The sequence below is a fragment of the Ctenopharyngodon idella genome, chromosome 3 (assembly GCF_019924925.1).
Source record: "Ctenopharyngodon idella isolate HZGC_01 chromosome 3, HZGC01, whole genome shotgun sequence".
NCBI lineage: Eukaryota > Metazoa > Chordata > Actinopteri > Cypriniformes > Xenocyprididae > Ctenopharyngodon > Ctenopharyngodon idella.
In genome coordinates, this window is record NC_067222.1 from 12,253,953 (window position 1) to 12,267,813 (window position 13,861).

Genomic DNA, 13,861 nt, shown 5'->3' on the forward strand with positions numbered 1-13,861 from the left:
AAACGCTTAAACCACTCCCTCCAACCGTTAGTCTGCTATGAGCGACAGATGGAGAGGAGGAGCGCTAAAGTAAAACCCTGCCCTCTATTCAATATTCCCTTTCACTTGGGAATACGTCACAACACCGGAGAAAAGTCGTTTGCAACTTCCGGTTCACGGGGACTTTAAATGGATAGTTCATTCATGTCATTCCAAACCTGTATGACTTTCTTCTGTGAAACAAAAGAAGATATTCTGAAAAATGTTTGGGTCCAAACAACATTGGACACCATGACATGGAAGGAAAAACACTTTAGTGCTCCATAGAAAGAAAGTCAGTCATACAAGTCATACTAGGGCTGTAGCTAACGATTCATTTGGTAATCGAGTAATCGTTCGATTATTCTAATGATTACTGGAGTAATCGCCCTCCCCTCCGGGCGCTGGCACTGAGCCAGAGACGAATGCACTCAGTGCTTGGCATTTATCACAACTATTCAGTGTTTCTACCACATGATGTTTATTTTAGGTTTCAGATATTTAAATACACATAAGTACTAGTAACAGTACAGTTAGAGTCTGTAAAATATACACTGATGTCTCTGGAAGCTGCAATAATAATCCTTTCCATTATAATTGATTCATGATGTGAGGAAGGCAAGCTGCAACTATAAAGTTTACCCTGTTCTTCTCCCAATTCACCGGACACTTACATCCATCCGTGTATTTCGAAAGAAGTGAAAGAATTCAAGTGTAAATCCGACAGATCTCCTGACCGCGGCGTAAACAAACATGGCGCGCACATATAGCTCAACTACTAATGCGATCATTATAAAGGTGCTTTTACACAACAAAACACATTCACTTACACATATGGCTTAAAATATATAATAGCAATAACACAATAAAAATTGATTCAAGTAAAGTATGAAAAACAAGTAATTGTATGGTTTTACTGAACAAAACTGTCAAAATACATGTATTGAATTGTACAACTAATGTTCTTTATGTATTATAACAATAAGCTCACAGCATATTCAGAGATGGAGTTTGAGACGCTCCACTCATGTATAACAGTTCACGTGAAGCTGCATTTACTGTGAAAGGAGCCGCACGAGACGCACTAGACACGTATATCCTCCTGGGACCCGGGAACAGATTTCTGTCCTCTGTAGTGGACATCATATTTTAGTGATTTTCTCTGACATCATACATGTCACAGTTTTAAGTCTGGATGTCCTGTAAAGAGCACATTCAGGGCTTTGCAGAGATACCAAATTTTTAGAGGTTTCGCCATGACAACAACAACTTCTTGGTCTTTAAATATGACTGAAAATGAAAATTAGCATTCTTATGCAAATGATAATATTTTGTAATTATTTAAATCGGATTCATTTTCAAATTGTTTGTTATGAATCAATATCTCAGGAAAATGTTATGGGGTTTCAAATCAAAATACGACTTTCTGTTACGAAACAGGACATTGATTTCATACATGACCTCTGTAGAGGACACCAGGACTTAAATCATGTTTATCAGGAGATATAATAGGAGATACAACAAGTGAATAGGGAAAGATATTATATATATATATATATATATATATATATATATATATTATATATATATATATATATATATATCAATAATCCTATTGATTATTAGATATTATTATGAAAATGTTGCCAATTATTACACTTCTTTTTTCATTACATGTTGCTGAAGAAAACATTAATATGCAAATTAGATACAGATGCATTGTATTGAATGGGAAAATCCATGTATGACAATTTTACCCACATATTGCATAAAATAAAATGGTATATCAATTAATTCCATTATATCTTTCACAATATAGTTGAGAATCATCTTGATACAAAGTTTGGTTAAAAACAATCCTGAAGGCTAAATATTGATTGGTGATTTAAAAAAATCCCATTGTTTTTGCCTATACATGTCATTTTATTTTTTAAACAACTCAGTCCAGGTGTCCACTACAGAGGACATATCATAACATATGAATAAAATATAATTTTTCAAAAATGTTATATTTTAATTTGGTTCTTATGCCCTAAACAATATAATGACGTGAAAAAAACTAAATTCAAAAAAACTTTTTTTCCTGGGTCTCAGGAGGATAAAAATAACAGCACAAATATATTAAACTTGCAGCACATTTGTTTCATTAATTAATAATCTTTGTAAATTGACAATAGTATTATGCTTTATTATTTTTACACGGGTTTAATATCGTGCAGCCTTAGAAAACTGTCTAATAATGTGTTTTATGGATTCTCCTCCGTGGAAAGTGCCACTTCTGGTATTTTACCAGTTACTCGACACGGGCAAATTGAAATCGAGGATTTTTTTAAAAAATCGAATCGAATTCGAATCGAATTTCATCGATGAATCGTTACAGCCCTAAGTCATACCAGTAACACTGAGTTCATATAAAAGGGTCATTCTCACGACACAACCTGAGGATCTGCACTGCTGACCACTGTGTTGAGATTCTCTCATGTGCATCAGAGATCTCTCGCACAATGAAGATCTTTTGTGAAGAAAGACTTTTGTTTCAAATTTCCACATTCAAATCAATCACATCACTTCTTAAAATTTGGATCTAATTCAATAAAAGTCTTGTGCGTTCGGGACGACATGAGGACATTTTTGGTTGAACTATCCTTTAAGAACGACACAATGTTGATCTAGAAATAAATTCATAATTACAATGAAAGTAAATATTTCACTCACCAGAAACAGTAACATTGAATAACTTGAATGAGGATTTGCCATTTCTGATGATCTTTAGTTTGTATTCTCCAGTGTTGATTTTTCTGATTGTCTTGATGGTGAGATCTCCAGTCTGAGGATTCAGATCCACTTTGTCTTTAAATCTAACATCACTGTACTCAGACCCTTCTTCACACTTCTCTTCTGTGTTTTTAGCTACAGGACGGTTGTCATGTCCAAACATCCAGAATATCTTATCTCCTGTCTGTATTTCAGTATTGGCACGTAGAGTCACATCCGCCCCCTCCATCACTGACACTGACTTCTCTTCATCTGTCAAAGAAACAGAGAAAAATACAGAAGAGAAATCAGAACCAGAAAACCAACAGCAGCAGAAACAAACAGAAGAAACACTGACATATCACACCTGACATACTGTATCACAAACATATCATTTACTCTATTTTAAGTTGAAAAGAGCTCAACTTCTCATTGTAGAAATCTGAATGTAAGTATAAATCTCTACACCTCATGTGTGTTTCACTGATGAAACTGTGTTGAACTCCAGTCTGTGTTTCTAAGAGTAAAAATCCACTCAAACGACATGAAATATGAGTGTGTTGAATTGAGTTTGTGTGAAGAAACGGTTCTGAATGTTTGATTTGTGATCAGATAATGACTGTACTGCAGTTCAATAATGATCAGGAATAATGAGGAGGATTGTGACTGATAAAGTTGATCAAACAATCCTGCAGACAGAAGCAACACAGTCTGTGTGAGGAACAGTTTCAGAACAGACAACAGCATATGAAAGAAGACTGTCTGAAGCTGCTTCATTGAGGAACCAGATCTGTCTAAAACACCAGAAACCAGAAATTAAACTGCAACTGCCTGTATTTACAGTTGACTTCATGAAAAAAATACCACATGACCTTTTTGAGCTTTAAGGCTTTGATAAAATAGTTACAGACACATTTTAATGATTTAACTCTGTACATTAATCCCACTAGAAGGTCTTGTTCCTGACATAACAGTGTGTTGATTTCTACATCAGTATATATCTGCTATGGCAGCAGTGCAGTGATATGATGAACAGGTCAGAGTTTCTCCATCATTAATATAACACAACTGGAACACTTTTATAATCATATTTTGACACAAGGTCTGTCATATACACTGCTGCTGTTTCACTGAAAGACTTTGTGTTACTCACCAAAGATGATAATCCTGAAGAGTCTGAATGTTGAATAAGCACTGGTATTGATCTCTAGTTTATATAATCCAGAGTGTTCAGGTCTGGTTTGTTGAATGAAGAGAGATCCAGTCCAAGGGTTCAGCTTCATTTGGCCTCTGAATTCATCAGACCATTGAGGGTTCTCACGGTTCTCTCCAGTCATTTCAGCTATGAGTTTCTCTTCAAACTTCCACTGTATTTTATCATCCTTCTGTATATCAGTATCTTTGTACAGAGCGACAGAATCTCCCCTCAGCACTGATGTCTTCACTTGTCCTGCAGCAGCACAGAAACAGAGAAATAGATCAGAAATCAGAAACAGAAAACTAACAACATCAGACAACAAAGCATTACTGATCAATTGATCAACATCTCAAATGTTTCATTTACTCAGTTTATAGAAATCTACATGAAGATATAAATGAATTAAATGAGTCGACCTCAAATCTAATGTGTGTTTTGACCATCAGAACAGCCTGAAATCCAAACAAACATCAGACTACAGATTTTGTTGAGCTTGACTATTTAAAGATCCTCTTCTGAAAGAAGCAAATACAGGGAAAATGTGTGAAAAAAGTCTGAATTCTACACAAACATAAGTTCACAACACAATGAAATTAAAAAAGCAAATATAAGTTCACAACACAATGAAATCGAACCAGTGTTGCCAACTAATGTTCAGGGAAGTTGCTAAAGACGGGTGAATTTGTTGCTAAAGTTGCTAAATGACGTTGTGGGATGACGTCATCACGTAACCATGACGCAAAACACTTGGGTAAATTTGGTTTTATATTCGCACATTCGGACTTCCGCATAGGCTACAATAACTTTGTACACTACATTGGACATTCAGTGGACGTTCACAAGTAAGTATGCCATTAAAATAATACTCGCCCATTTTGATCGATTGTGAAAAATGTTGTAGGTTTACAATCGTTGGTTGTAAATATCGTGTCGCTGTTCAGAATTTGCAAACATTAACTTTATTGCACATTATTAGAACGTTCTTAAACGCGGAAGTCCGAATGTGCGAATATAAAAACAACTTTACCCAAGTACGCAAAACTGCATTATTGTATAGAATACACATAAAAATATGATTTGAAATCAACTGTTAATTTAGATTTGTTCATAATATAAATATAATACGATAATATAAATATATTTATAATAATATAAATATATTTATAATAATATAAATCTATTTTATTTGTAAAAATAATAAACATCTTTTTGATCAGATATTTTTATTTTTAAATACAACATTGAATTATTGAACAGTTACACATTTTTGAACAATTACATTTTCTTATTTTCTTATTAACTAGTAAAACTACACATTTTGAACAATTATAGTTTGAAGCAGTGTATTGGTAGTTAGTTAAAAATAGGGCACAATGTACTGTGTTAATATGAAGGAATTATCCATGTCGATTTTTCTCAGGTGTTTTACCTGTATTATAATTTACACATTGCATTCTGCGTTGTAGGGTTACAACTTAACAGATCTTGCCCTGGCAGAAAATTACCAGAACCTTTTCTGTTTTTTACAGCGTTTTACAGCGTACTGAACAACAATGATAGGCACAAGCTAATAACATGCTGTATCATAAATGAACAATTATTATTGAACAACTGCAACTATCAACTTAATTCACATATGAAGTGTGTACTGTCATCTTTCTTCAGCTCTCTCCAGGCTGATGTGCTGCTTGACTGGCAAATTTAAGCCAGGACCAGCACGTGACCAGCATAAACCAGTATAAACCAGCTCAAACCAGCATCCCAGCTTCAAAACCTACCTTACCAGCATATGCTGTTTTTTCAACAGGGTCACTGTTAACGTATTGTTCATGTAACTGTTGTATAAAATATCACATTTGCAATCGTTCTGATTTGGGGAAAACGACAAAAACTCATCAGGGCAAAAATGCCCATGTATGTTGAGTTTTGAGTTCATATAACTGCATACATCACAGTGAAAGCGTGAGTGACAAACTCAGTGTCAGCTCTCACATCGTTAAAACAATTAGGATATCATCATAGACAATACTATCACACACCCCTACACACATAAAGAATGAACTTACAACGGTTACTGAACTGACATTTACCCATTTTCCTCTGCTCTCTTCCTTTCACATGCAGGAGACAGTAACCTATGTTGTACACTGTAGTAAATGCTGCGAGACCCATGAATTGTCACGTGAACTAGCAAATCCACAAAGAAATAAATAAATAAATAAAAATAAAAATAAAAATAACAATAATAATAATAATAATAATAATAATAATAATATGTATTAGGGGTGACCCTGAATAGTCGACGATTCGATGTTTCGACAGGAGGAGCCTGATTTGACTACCAATCTCACAGTCGAATCTCCGCAGAGGTGTTATGAGACGAGATATGGCGGATTTTACATAGACATACCGGTTCTCTCCCAATAGGTTAATATACAGCCAATTATGATAATGCAGCCAATTATGATAATGTGCGTGAATAAATCCAACCACCCCGTGACAGATTTAAAGGGTTAGTTCACCCAAAAATGAAAACAATGTAATTTATTACTCACCCTCATGCCGTTCCACACCCATAAGACCTTTGTTCATCTTCGGAACACAAATTGAGATATTTTTGTTGAAATCCAATGGCTCAGTGAGGCCTGCATAGCCAGCAATGACATTTCCTCTCTCAAGATCCATTAATGTACTAAAAACATATTTAAATCAGTTCATGTGATTACAGTGATTCAATATTAATATTATAAAGCGACGAGAATATTTTTGGTGCGGCAAAAAAACAAAATAACTTATATAGTGATGGCTGATTTCAAAACACTGCTTCATGAAGCTTCGGAGCGTTATGAATCAGTGTGTCGAATCAGCGGTTCGGAGCGCCAAAGTCACGTGATTTCAGCAGTTTGGCGGTTTGACACACGATCCGAATCATGATTCAACACGCTGATTCATTATGCTCCGAAGTTTCAAATAAGTCATTATTTTGTTTTTTTGCCGCACCAAAAATATTCTCGTTGCTTTATAATATTCAGGTTGAACCACTGTACTCACATGAACTGATTTAAATATGTTTTTAGTACATTAATGGATCTTGAGAGAGGAAATATCATTGCTGGCTGTGTAGGCCTCACTGAGCCATCGGATTTCAACAAAAATATCTCAATTTGTGTTCTGAAGATTAACGAAGGTCTTACGGGTGTGGAACGACATGAGGGTGAGTAATTAATGACATTATTTTCATTTTTGGGTGAACTAACCCTTTAAGTTTCACTTCCATGATCCGTGATCGACAGAGGAGCATCTTGGCAGCAGGGATTAAATCTTTAACAATGTCTGAGATAAGAAAATCTAAAGTGTAGAATTGGATGCACTTTGAAATGGTAAAAGATTATCCAAAAAACGTATGATGCAAGTTGTGCCAACAGCTCATGTCCTACGCTCAACAACGACAAACACCGCGGCGCGCTTCTGCCGGCCAACGCTAACGAGCTGACTAATGTTAGCTGACTAGCGCACTATTTGAAAAAAGTCTCAAACGGATACAGGCAGATCGCGTGAAAGACTGGATTTTTTCGATCAGGTAGGGTACAAGTGATTTCAAAACATTTCAGCCGGTTCCAATTTGATTTTTGGATGCTGTGAATGTTTAGCTAAAAAGACTGCCACTCCAGTTTAGCGTTTATTGTCTCCGCAGTTAAAAAAGACAAAGTTGACAATTCTGGCTATACTTTCGTTATTTTAATAATTTCTTTAATTTTTATTTATTTATTGATCACTCTGGGTTATCTAATTTAAATATTTGAATATATGTTCCCCTGCAATTCAGGCATTTTGCAGTTGTGACTTGATAATGACTATTTCATTTTTTTAATTAGGCTTTTTAATTTTTATTTATTAGAACGGTATATTCTGTTCTAATTCAATTCTGTAAATTAATGTTTGATTAAACAATTATTAAATTTTTTTATTACATTAATAATTACATGCCGACTTATCAAATGCATATCTATCTGCAGTGTGGCCTTTCTGCAGTTATTTATATATATTTTAAGTTTTATTGATCCAAAATGTTTTTATTCATTTTCTTCTATATCTTTGAGTGGTGGTCTGTACATCGTGGCTGTCAATGTTTATCCACATTGCCTTTCATTTGTTTAAAAAAGATAAAACCATTGTCAGTTTCGTCTATCACTTGACAGGCAGTTTGGTCGCTTTATTAGAAAGTTGTGTTATTGAAAGTCTGTGCTGTGTGTGAAAGAAAATAAAAGCCGCCCCCCCACCTCCAACATATATGATTCGACTATCAGTCGAATATAGGCAATCTGATTCGAATCTGATTCAACTATGTAAACCCGTAGTCGGGGACACCCCTAATATGTATGCTAATTAGATAGTTTTAATTTGGTAAATGATTTAGATATGTCTTAGTCAAAGTGTCATCTAAAATTTAAGACCTCTCATAAGTAAAAATAAGGCTTTTTAAGACTTTTTATTACCTTAAAATTTTTAAAATCTAATTGAAGACTTTTTAAGGATCCACAGGAACCCTGACTACAAGCTTTGGATCATGTCTGTTTCTAAATGTTAAAAGTGATTTTACTGAATACAAATTATAATGTTTTTAATCACTTGGTGGAATTGGCAGTCATTCCCCTGAGCCATGGTAGTGCGTCAGTTCATTCACAGGTATAAATATGCAGCTATAATGTACATAGATGGTTTTGATTTAATATTTCAGGTCGATATACAGTGATATACAATACGATATACAATAGTCCTGAGTCACACTGCACAAGCCATTGATAAAGCTGCCAAGTCATTGCGTGGTCAACGCTTTTATTGTGTGGAAACGTCACCGTTATTTTCTATAAGATAAACTACTCAGGTTTTACGGAAATGGGTCATACCATTGACATTACATGAGCAGTTGAAGGAACGTTAAAACCCACCTTATTCAAGAGCGCGCATTTAATGCATGGACGGACCAAACACATAATGTAAGTGTCTAAATGCATACGCACAGTTCCAATGAATGATAAATGAAATTATGAACCGAATGTCGTTAAACTGAATGCACAAAGGAAACGGCTGCAGTAACTACAACATTAACAACACTGAAATAAGAGCGCGCGGTTTATCAATCAGATGCGCGTTAAAGTTGCGTTCGTTACTATAGCGACAGTAGGCACCCAGCGCGTTTCCTTTCAGAATCATCATAAGGAAAATGTTCCGTATAAAGAGGACAAAGAGGGCTTTTCTTACTATTCCTTGAAGAAAAATTAGTTTAGGATTAGTTGGGAAAGCGCATGATATTCTAGGGTAGTCTCTCCACGTAAGCGTTACAGTAGTATGTTTAATGTACCTGGAACACTTTAATAAGGTTGTGTAGCCATTAACACTATCCTCCACTATAGTTAACATGAACTAGGCCTAATAACACTTTTAAAGCCTTTTAAAATTTTGGCTTATGTAAATTTCCACAAATGCCAATTTTTATAGGCTATTAAAATAAAGTTATGTAGCATCATTAAGAACTAACATGAGCTAACATTAACGGGGTAGTTCACCCAAAAATGAAAATAATGTCATTTATTACTCACCCTCATGCCGTTTTACACCCGTAAGACCTTCATTCATCTTCAGAACACAAATTAAGATATTTTTGTTGAAATCCGATGGCTCAGTGAGGCCTACATAGGGAGCAATAACATTTCCTCTCTCAAGATCCAATAATGTACTAAAAATATTAATATTAATTATTAATTAACATACAGTATAATTAAATATTAATTATAATATTAATATTGAACCACTGTACTCACATGAACTGATTTAAATATGTTTTTAGTACATTAATGGATCTTGAGAGAGGAAATGTCATTGCTGGCTATGCAGGCCTCACTGAGCCATCGGATTTCATCAAAAATATCTTAATTTGTGTTCCGAAGATGAACGAAGGTCTTACGGGTGTGGAACAGCATGAGGGTGAGTAATTATTGACATTATTTTCATTTTTGGGTGAACTAACCCTTTAATGTTAGTTCTTAATGATGCTACAAAACTTTATTTTAATAGCCTATAAAAATTGGCATTTGTGGAAATTGAGTAATAAATGACAGAATTTTCATTTTTGGGTGAACTAAACTTTTAAAAATGGACAAAAAGTTGTTTTTTTCTTTTTTGTCCCCACTCTCTAACCGCCTGAAGGTCACTGTATAATTCTCATCCTGACTTAGACGCATTCAGAGAAGCATTTCAATAACCCTATGAATGCATATGTATACTCAAAGATTCACAGCCCTATGATATCTTTGTAAAACTGACGACTCTGTAGAACAGTGGCAAGGACAACTAACTTTACCGAGCTCTGAAAGCCCCCTAGTGGCTGGGAGCATTTTCATTGTGTTGTGGCTTTATTGTGTTGCATGGCCCGATTTCGTTGTATTGTGGCAGGAGGTGACATGAATGCAACACAATCAAGGTATCGCATTAGTGATTTGATAATGCAGTGTAGTGTACACTAGGACAGACAGGCTAAGTATAAGGAAGTTATAACTGAGCTACTGACAGTTTTTGCCATGGAAATGTACTAATTAAAAAAAAAAAAAAAAAAAAAAAAAAAAGAGTGAAAATCGCTCTGCAGATCTGGTTATCAGGGGTCGTATTCACAAAACATTTTATCTTGACATTTTATCTCCTGAATAACAGTAAAAGTCTTAGTAAAGAGCTTCCTCTTAAACCTATTCACAAAGCTGCTGAGACCAACGTTACTAAGGAATAGAGAGTCTTATGCTGTGTTCACACCGAACGCGTCTGGGGCATCTGATTTACATGTTAAGTCAATGTAAACGTGCGTCTAGACGTCCTGCAACGCGAATCAAGCGTCTAGCGCGGCGCGAATCGGTCGTTGACGTGCGAATGGCGCGGTGCGAATTGAGCGGTCACGCGTCTGATGCGCGAATCGAGCGTCTGGCGCTCTAGACACCCGAGTTGAAAAATCTGGACTTTGGCGAAAATTCGCGCCACGTTAACCAATCAGGAGCTTGCTCTAGTAGTGACGTGACATAGCGAGCTGAGGCAGAAATCCGAAACAACAATGGCGGACAAAATCATTGTCGCTGTACATCTTCATACTTTTATAGAAACAGGAAAAAAGAGGATCTTGCTTGAAAGAAAGTGAGTGAGGAGGCCGGATCTGGTAAGTTATAAAAAACGGTCTTTACTCAATTTGAGCTATATATACATATTGAGACTACAAGCTAGCTAAAGCTGGCAAATTGATCTTATTCGCTGTAATTTACAACTATTTTCCCGCGGGCGAGTTGTGTTTATTCAGAAAAAGTGCGCAGAAAGAAGTGGAAGAGTCTGGGACACATAAAGGAGCGGGAGAGCCCCTCTCATGACGCAAATTCACGTCTGTTGTGAAGTCAATTTCACGCGTGAATGAAGCGAGTAAACTCAAAATGTTCAAGCGTCCAACTAGACGCAAATTTGACGCGCGATTCGCGTTCGGTGTGAACGCAGCATTAAACCTGCAGTCCGCCGTTTTTCCTTTTTGTCGCCATCTCTGTTTGAAACCTGCAATAGCAGTCATATGCGGAATAGGAATCTGCATCGGCACAGCTCATCAGCGCGGATGAATCTAATGTTTGCTGTCAGTCACCGGATCAGTGTGGATACTGTACTTCAGAATCACAGATTCTCCGTCTTGAAAGTGTGACCAATATAAGAATTTTCACTGGAAAATGTCATCTGAACAAGTAAGTAACGTCTGCCACTTTTGTTCTGACCAACTGAATCGTTAAATCTAACGATCGCTTAGTTCACGCCAAACCATGCAAATTATTTTTACTGTTATACTTTGTTCTCAAATTGTTAGTGTGTGTTAGTGTTACCTGTAGATTTAAATTTCTGTAGCCACTCAACAGTCCAAAGCCTTTTGCTTTTTAACTACGGGTGAATCTCCAGTTGTCACTGATGATTGTCATTTGGACCTTTCTGGATTACAATCCGCCATCAAAACGATAAGTTTAATTATTTCAGCTGCTGTGAGAACAGGCTATAAATGATCCGCTACCAGCAGCATCCTCACATGATAAAACCGACCAGCGGGACGGGACCAAAGACTAGAATAACAAGTAATAATAAGTCTTAAAGGGGCTTTGACGGGACTCCTTCCTTTCTGTTTTCAGACGTGAAGTAATGGCGCAATGGTGAACGGCTGCATGCTCGAATTTCCCGCGGAAATCCACCGGGTCGTTCTTATTATAAAACATTATTACAAGCTTACCGTTGTGAAGCTAAGATAGGGAGATAGTTTTGAACACTGGCTGGTTATGTACTTGCTCAAAAATTGATTTTTGATCATTTTTAACCAAAAAAAGTTATGGACTTCAGCTTTAAGATAAGAGAAAGGGTGGGATTGACCTCCTTTCTATGGATGATGTCATCACGCTTCCTATGATTGGCTAATGGGAAACAGTCTCTGTCAGTGATTTAATCAGAGAAATATTGTAGAACGAGGTATCATGTTACCATATTCAAATAAAGATTTAAAATAAAATGTTGCCATATTCAAATAAAGATTTTAAAATATAGGCCAAGTGTCACTAAATAAACTAGGATGTGTTCAGCTAATTTACAGCCTCTCACATGTCTGAATCTCCAGAGACGCAATTAAAGAATTAAAGCGACAAATAATGTTTCATAAACAAAGTTCAGGAGCAGCACGTTCAAACGGTCTATCTAATCGATTTGAGAGTAGTGTTGCTTTTGTCAACAAAAATTATGACTAAATATCGTTGTCAACGAACCTTTATCACGTGACGAAAACGAGACGAGACGCAACGTAAATGCTGGTCATGTGATGATGACTATAATTAAATAATGCAATATTGTTGACGAATAAAAACGAGACTAAATGTGGTTTACAAAATAAAAACTATGCTAAAATGTCTCTTCATTTTGTTGACCAAAACAAGACGAGACGAGATGTTAAACGTTATTTCGTCTCGTTTAGTCGCGTTATTATTATTATTTTGCAGTATTTCTGTTTCCTGTGTCTCACTTCAGGGGCTGCATCAGGTCGCACTGCGCAGACGCAGGCGACGCTACTTTCTCTGACGCAGAGAAACATGTAGATTTCACGTGCTCATAACTTCATGAAAAATGCACAGATCATAGAAAATGCACATTATTATTTAAAGCAGATTCTTACGATTAAACTGAATCCAAAATCAACATAATATATTGCGTTGATCACAAGATATTACTCATGGAATGATTTACACTTGGCTAAAAACATGTCTCTCATCTTTCCAGGATGCAGTGTGCATCCAATGTTCATCTTAAAGCTTAGAAACTCATCTTTTTAATGCATCTAACCATTTTGAAAAACTCCTAACGAGTGCTGAGAAGTGCCTCTAAACCAGAGTTTACCGCCCGTGGGCGCCTTCTAGCGGCGAAAAAATGAATAACAATTTATCACCACAAAATTTGAACCAGATGCAGCTCTCATGTAGGAGAGCATCACCAAAAAATATTTTTCTCTGATCTTATTGCCTTCCCGAGTTATTCCATATCAAATAAAATAAAAAAATAAAAAAATAAAAATATATATTTTGTCAGCAGTTTTTCAACATGAAAATGTCCAAATGTAATGTAATTTATATTTTCTAAAAAATTAGAAAGTGTTCTATCAAATGATACCTACCTTTTGACTCTCCTTGCTACAGTTTTGGAGTTATGAGTCTTTACTTTTGTGTTTGTCGCTCAGAAAAAAACTCTAAGAAGCCTTCAGGTCTTAAAGGGTTAAGAGACATCTCAAGGCATTATAAAGGTATTATCTATAAGCTAACAATATAATAAGATAACCTTGTTTGAAATGGGTTT

General features: G+C 35.8%; 1 protein-coding gene across 5 annotated transcripts in view; it reads right to left on the bottom strand.

The window, feature by feature from the left end:
• Nucleotides 1–13,861, bottom strand: part of LOC127509870 (uncharacterized) — a 60,229-nt gene that overhangs the window by 23,856 nt on the left and 22,512 nt on the right. For 4 of the 5 annotated variants that reach the window (XM_051889053.1, XM_051889054.1, XM_051889055.1 and 1 more), the window contains one exon: nt 2,734–3,045. In XM_051889053.1, the coding sequence (XP_051745013.1) occupies nt 2,734–3,045 (312 nt within the window). Of the gene's footprint in view, nt 1–2,733; nt 3,046–3,925; nt 4,223–13,861 lie in introns of all 5 variants that reach the window. The other variant, XM_051889051.1, reaches the window with a different exon arrangement.